Source organism: Plasmodium gonderi, assembly GCF_002157705.1.
Source record: "Plasmodium gonderi DNA, contig: Chr13, whole genome shotgun sequence".
Lineage (NCBI taxonomy): Eukaryota > Apicomplexa > Aconoidasida > Haemosporida > Plasmodiidae > Plasmodium > Plasmodium gonderi.
The window spans coordinates 2,058,737-2,066,452 of NW_021628938.1; the positions used below are offsets into that span (position 1 = coordinate 2,058,737).

Below are 7,716 nucleotides of genomic sequence, written 5' to 3' on the forward strand. Positions count from 1 at the left end.
ATATTTCCCTAATATGGACACATTGCTAATGTACGATATAACATCTGTGAGAGACAGTTAGCTTCTAAATACATCTTACTACACGTAGCAGAAACGTGAATCTGTAATCTTAAGAAGTCATTCTGGCATGAGTTATATATATTAAGGTATTTATATTAATTGCGATTTCAATTTCCATGTTTTTACAATTCTTACATCGAGGGGGCGGGGGTATTTAGTGGTACACTAGAAAGCATGAACAACCAATACGAATTGTATATACATACTTACATACCCGTGTTTGGGGACAATTATGAAATGAGTCAATTTTTGGAGGTACTCAAATTGCATAAAGATGGTAAATAAAATTAGAAATTTCTCATGCATCCTTTTGTTTAGTCTCCATTTTATTTTGAATAATTTATCATACTACCTTCATTTGTCTTACTGTAATGATTTAAGTTTTTTTTTTTTTTTTGCAAATTTGCTTTATGTATAAATTGTTTTTTTTTATAAAAATGAAAAAGGTCCTTAAAATATAAAATATTTTATTTAACGAAGAGAACAAATTCATGTTGAAAAGTATCACCTTTATGTATAGCAAAAGATGGGTTAGTTTCATGCTTCTGCCAACACGCAACAGCATTCTTCTTATGTCTACTGGAAAGCCAATAATTATTTTCAAATTCGTAAAAACTTCTTTAAAATGAGATAATTTTCTTAAAAGCATTCATAGCAGTTAAATATGTTGTTATATTTTTTTTTTTTTTTTTTTTTTTTTTATGCTTACATGTTTTTCATTGAACAATATAAAGTGCTGTATATGTAACGTTCTACGATCTTTCTGCATATATGTTTTTTAACACAGAATAGGAGGATAAGCAAATCCGTCAAGTTACAGTAAAAAATTAAAAATATAAAAAATTAAAAAACATACATGGAAACAGGAAAAATTAAAGCGTAAAAAGAAAGATAAAATATAAAAATAGTGTCCTAAGATTTTTGCAATGGAAAAAAAAAAAAAAAAAAAAAAAAAAAAAAAAAAAAAAAAAAAAAAAAAAAAAAAAAAAAAAAAAAAAAAAAAAAAAAAAAATAAAAAAAAAAAAAAAAAAAAAAAAGTAAAAAAAAAAAAAAAAAAAAAAAAAAATGTCCTAAAATTTTTGAAATAGAAAAAAAAAAAAAAAAAAAAAAAAAAAAAAAAACTGATAATAACAAAATAAAAGAGAATATCAAAAATCACAACACACAATTGTCGTGCGAAGAAAAAATAGTAAAATTATTTCAAAAAATATATACAAGCCCCATATCAATAAGTGTTATACTTAAAAGTAGACACATGACAACTGTTGAATTCCTAATAATGTGAAACATATTATGATTCAGTTTGATTGATTAAAAAGACTATTGTAGTCGATTATACAACATATAGTTCTTTTTGTAATGACCCTTAAAACGTTCCTTCAAAATGAAGACATAATCTGCTCGCATTTCTTTAAAGAATTTTTTAATTTCTGCTTTGTACAAGCTGATTAATTTAGCTGCCAATTTTGAATTTTTTCCGTTTTCTTTGGGTATTTTTAAATCTTCACTTGTAATTGAAAATAAATCTAGTTTCATTTGAGCTATCATTTTTGATAAAATTTTCTTTTTTGCCTCGAAAAAACCATCAATTACAACAACCATCGGTTGTCTTTCCAATTGGGTAAGAGCATAAGCTTTGATGCTAGGATCATAATCATTTAATACATAATCTTTTCTTGTAATTTTTTTATTCTTTTTGTGTAGTAATGCCTCAAAATGAGCATCGGTTAACATATTATTTCTTGGAATTAATTTCATTAAATGCTTCATTTGTTCATGTATACCAGATAGGATAGCATTGTACACAATTACACTTTTAAAGCAAGCACCATAATATCTAAGATAATCCATTAGATATAATGTCATAACTTGTATTGATGCGTGTATGTTATAGTGAAAAACATATTTGTCACATACAGTTTTAAATGCTAAAAATGTGTAATCTCTTTTTAGATGGTAAATATTATCATAAATCAAAGTAAGTTTTTCTATAATTGGGTCTGGGTTTTTTTCAATTTCATTAAATATCTTTTTAATTAATTTTTTGCTTTTATAGGTTAATCCATTTTGAAGTAAATATAATTTTTTTTTAACATTTTTCAAAACAATTTTTATATCCTGAGATGCATCAAGTTCATCATATATTAAAGATTCGATATGACAATTAATAGATTCTCCCATGTATTTTGTAAATTTTTCTTCATATGCAGCACGATCTGTTCCCATAATATCCATAATTTCTTTTTGTTTTAGAAAATTCTCTAATGTTGTTGGATTTAATAAACAGAAATTTACATTTTCTAGATTATTTATATCATTTTGCAGTAATTTATAATCATCTGCTAAGGTGATGTAATCAAGATCCGGTTGATATTTAACTAAATCATTTTCTATTTCGTATGATCTGATATGATGTTCACCAAAAGAACCAATTACATTTCCTAATTTAGTTCCGTTATCTGGTAATTCATAATCTAACAACCCAAAGATTTTTAAACATTCGTTATTATGATCAACAATTTTATTTGTAAATGCTTCTCTTTCTTTATTTTTTGCAAATTCTTTATGTAAACTTTCAATATCATTGAATAAATAGTTATTATGTGGACAACTATACAAAATACTTTTTTGGTAAGGTTCATATTTGTGTGTTATACCAATGTCTCTCATAATTTTTTCTTTATTTGGTATTGTTTTCGGAATATAAGTAGCCAATGATATTTCTTTTTTTAATGGTTTTAATTCTTTTTTAAATGGATTTAAATTACTAATGAATTCACTAAACCCACCTTTTATTCGAGTGTCTGTATGTTCATTTTTTAGAAAATCGATATCTTCAGATTCATTTTTTTCTTCTTGTGCATCGCTTTCTTCTAACATTTTTAATCGTTCTTCTTTTCTTTTTTCTTCAATTTCATTGTGTTCTTCGCCTAAAATTTTAGCTTCATCATCTTTGACTTTTTTATAGTCTTTTTCTAGCGAACCCATTTCCCTAACCCAAATATCCATAGGGTGATATGCAATGAAATCACGCATTTCTTTATCAAATTCCTTAGTACCAACACTAGAGGAAGAACCCGAAGCATATGTTGAATATTCTGAAAGTGGAGTTGATGATGATGTGGAATCTGATTTCCCAGATGCATTGGAGCTTCCTTCCGAGGAACTAGCTTTTGATTCTCCTGAGTTAGATTTGGGTTTCTTAGGTTTATTATCATCCTTTTGTTCAGTCATAAAGCCCCAATCCGTGCTATATTTGCTATTGCTTGTGCCTAAGTAGATGGGGGAAATATATGTTAGAAACGTATGGTAAAAACTTGATGAAGGCGAAGAAGAAAAGTTCTACAAGCACATCAATTTAATTATTATTTTATAGAAATAATAGAATGTTAATTAGGCAAATCATTTACTGATTCATTTTTTTTTTTTTTTTTTTTTAATTACCTTTTGCAGAACCTGTATTCGATGCATTACCAGTTTCTTTGCTAGCTTCACTCTGCATAAAAGATATATCTGACACATTTTTTGTCCATGTATTTAAAAAATTTGCATCATCTAGCTTCATCCACGAATTAATATCATCAACGTTAAATCCTTCGTGTTCTTTGTGATTAACTATTCTCCTTTCCCCATTTACATGTATACCATACGACACTTCTTGAAAAAGTGTATAAAAAAGCACCAATAATGAACTCGAGTAGACTATCATTTTTTTCATTCCAACCCTTTATTAACTTTTTGAAATTTGATGATGCAGATAGCACGTTGTTATATGTATATAGGTGTGTATGTTTTGTGTGCACGAGAATTTGTATGTGTGTTTTATTCTTCACAAATTCGCAAGAAAAATTAAAAATGTTGTGATGTGCAAAATCTAAAGAATAAAAATTAGTTTTAATTGTTAGTGCTGTGTTACAGTTTATAGCAGTTTAGCTGAACTTGTTTCAATGAACCATGACCACACAAAAAAAAAAAAAAAAAAAAAAATTTTACTAAACACAAAATCGTAGAAAAAAAAAAAAATAAAATAAAAAAGGAACTTTAAACCAAAAACATATTATAAATTTGGAGAACTTTTATTACTACTTTGTTCTAAAAATTAGACACATTATTCATTATTTATTTATATAAATTCTTTCACAAAAAATGTACAACTTTTTAAATATTATATATCAATATATTTTATTTATTTTTTTTATCTTGTTTAAATTATTTTCACAAAAAAATATATGCTAATAATTGGTTGCAGTTGGTTGCAGTTGGTTGCAGTTGGTTGCAGTTTGTTTCGGTTCGTTGCAGCTCGTTGCAGTTCGTTGTAATTTTTTGTTTTTTGAAATATAGGCACGAACGTGTTTTTACGTATGCGAAACGTATAACGATACATTTCATTCCTTTTCTCTTGTGCATATTATCATTGATTCGTTCTGACGTCTCGTTTCTGCCTTTTAGTGCATTTCTCTTAGTATAGCGCTATGTTTATTTTATAATTGCATAATTTACTACTTTGTTATTTTGTTATGTCGTTATTTTGTCGCTTCGTTATTTCGCTACTTCGTCATTTCATCACTTCTCTATTTTTTTAAATGCAAATAAATGAAAATTTCATTTGTTATTTGTTTAAAGCACCGCTGATGAAAAAAAAGAACAACGGGTTTTACCCGCTTTTCAAAGAAGTATACAATTGTGCTTTGGCCATTTTATTCTTTTTTCTAGGAAAGATGAGTTAGTATTTTTGGGTCGTAATAGAAACGTCTTCGTATATATATGTTCACGTATGCATTTACATGAATGTGTGAATTTACTCCTTCTATAATAATTTTTTTTTTTTTGTTCTGATCCACATTTTTGTGCCGTCTAGTGCATACCCCTTTCGTAAAATATATTTTTTACATTGCAAATTACAGTTTTATTACACAGAATCGAAACGGAATTATTTATTTATTTATTTATTTATTTATTTATTTATTTATATATTCATTTATATATTTATTTATTTATATATTTATTTATTTATTTATTTATTTATTTATTTATTTATTTATTTATTTATTTATTTATTTATTTATTTATTTATTTATTTATTTATTTATTATTATTGTTTTTTTTCTGTATTTTAAAATATAACTGTTGCACGGATGCACGATTATTTAGTTTCATACTTATTATAGATTGGGTGAAACTGTTTTTTAAAAAGGCGAAATAGGTATTGAGAAAAACGCGCCATCAAAGTAACATTTGTATGTGGGAAGTGGAACAAAGACTGTAATAAAAAAAAAAAAAATTGTTTCGTAAAGGGTGCACTATTCGTTTAACCAACGTCTGTTATGCAAGTGTTGATAATATTACTATAGCTATATTACATTTTTATGGAACGTTTGCAATAGCAGAACATTCCTACCATATTTTTTCCATAACGAATTTTCTTTTTTCCGGGGAAAACATGCAAATTGGAAAAAACAGAAAGAAAAAAAAAAAAAAAAAAAAAAAAAAAAGGAAGGTACCATTGAGTGGTCCTAAAAAATAAATTAAAGAAAAAAAAATAACAGATATTCAAATATCTGTACGTATATATATGTGTACATTTTTCCCTCAAAAAAAATTCTACTGAATAATAGGTGTTCTTAAAAAGATTAAATCGTCCCACCCACCCATGTGTTGAATTGTGCTTCCGTAAAGATGTTTGAGAAGTCGTTGAAGCATATGGATTTTACCAACATTTTCATCTATTCATCATGCTTTTAGTCTTATAGAATTTACAAATATACACATTTACAAAATGTATATGTATGTACAATTTTGTCAGGACTATGCACGTATGTATGTAACCCTTTAAATTTTAATGAATTTCTTTTGTGTCGAAGAAAACTTATAGCATAAATTTTAGTGAACCCTAAATTCAGCAATTCTTTTGTGAATTCATCATGGATCATTCCATTTCTGATAAGTAACATAATTGGCTTTATCATCATAAAAAGGTACCACCTAAAAAGGAATATTAATCTTAGGGCACATGGAAACGACATCCCCATAGAACAATTTTGTCTCCATGTTTTTTTTTTTACTTTGAAATGGTAAATTTAAGTGGTATTTTATGTTTCGTGTTTGACAAATTAGTCACATTTCCTAGGCGATAAAACCAAAAAAAAAGAAAAAAAACAAGGAAAAGATAACTAATTATTTTAGGAAAATTGTGTTAGTCTTACATGTATATAAGATACAATTATTGTAAAAAAAAAAAAAAAAGTCGATCATCATTACACATACATAATTTCTACTAAGTGTAATATAATGTCCATAAATTTTCATTTCTCCATATAAACGCTTTATTTTTATTATATAAAAATGGGAACAAGCGAATGATTTGTAACGCTGGCGTATTTTTGCAACTTCTTAAGTTTGTTAAAAATATATCAAAACAATAAAATGAGCTGTGTGTTGAATTGTATTCGCACGCATGTATTAAGTATAAAGTATAAAAATATGGTGGCTCTTTTTTTCGTTAATAATTTTTTTTTTTTTTTTTTTTTGTTCTTTAAATCAAACTTGTTATACTTTCCCAGTTTTTATATATTTTCTAAATTTGCATTTATTTTGTAATATATTATTTGATTTTGTTATATCTGAAATAAACTCTTTACCCTTAGGCAAAACGGGGGATAATTAAGGAAACAAAAAAAAATAGAAAAAAAAAAAAAAAAATCATTCTATAGATGCAATCCTATTTAATTATAACTTATATATTTGTGTACACAATGTTTCATTCATTTTTATTTTAGTGTATTTATTTAATTTGTTTTTCTTCCGGTTAAACTATTTCAAATGGAAAAAAAAAGGATTCATTTCTTTCCGTTTCTTTTCTATTGGTTTTTCTTTTTTTTTTTTTTTTGTAATGTTACGACAAATAGGTATCAGGTTTTTTCCATTACTCCAAGCCACTGGTGAGGGAGGCAAAAGAAATAAATACCATTAAATTCTGTAAGTGAATAAATTGCTTCGTAAGAACAAATATTAATGAAGAGGGAAATAAAAAAAAAAAATTAGTGTCCTTAAGCCAAAGGCATGTAAAATGGTGCTTGTATTGTTTAATAAATTAGTGTGCGAAATTTTTTTTTTTCTTTTTTTTTTTTTTTTTATTTGGAGTGTGTATTGTGTTACATCACGTGCGTTCCTACATGCAAGAACACAGCACTTAAGAACGTTCATACATATGCATTGATACCGTAACATAAAAAATGTACATGACGTAGGGACATATGCACGATAAGCATGAACAGAAGCATGAACAAATGTAAAACACTTTTCTATTTCTTTTTTTTTTTTTTCCTTCATTTTTTTTGAAAGGCTACAAAAAGCAGCGATTTCCTTTTTCTTTTTTCTTTTTTTTTTTTTTTTTTTTAACACTCCTCAACCAGCTTGTGAAGAGTAGCACAGAATATGCAAAAAAATTAAAGGGAGCACCACTATTTACTTTGCATAACATATTCCACATCGGGAAAAAAAAGGAGAAAAAAAAGTTTTATATATTGCTGAATTTTTCTAATTTTTACATATTTATACATATGTAAATATTTTTATATAATTATTCACAATTTTCCCTAAATTGTTCTTAGTTTTTCCGCAATTGCTCTTATTTTTTCCTTAATTTTTCTTATATTT

At 26.2% G+C, this 7,716-nt stretch overlaps 1 protein-coding gene across 1 annotated transcript; it reads right to left on the reverse strand.

The window, feature by feature from the left end:
- Positions 1–1,380: 1,380 nt before the first annotated feature.
- On the reverse strand, positions 1,381–3,769 carry PGO_133840 (rhoptry-associated protein 1; the record flags this gene model as incomplete). The annotated part of the gene is made up of 2 exons (XM_028689900.1): positions 1,381–3,332; positions 3,505–3,769. The coding sequence occupies 2 exons, from the start codon at positions 3,767–3,769 to the stop codon at positions 1,381–1,383; spliced, it is 2,217 nt and encodes a 738-aa protein (XP_028545701.1).
- Positions 3,770–7,716: the final 3,947 nt, after the last annotated feature.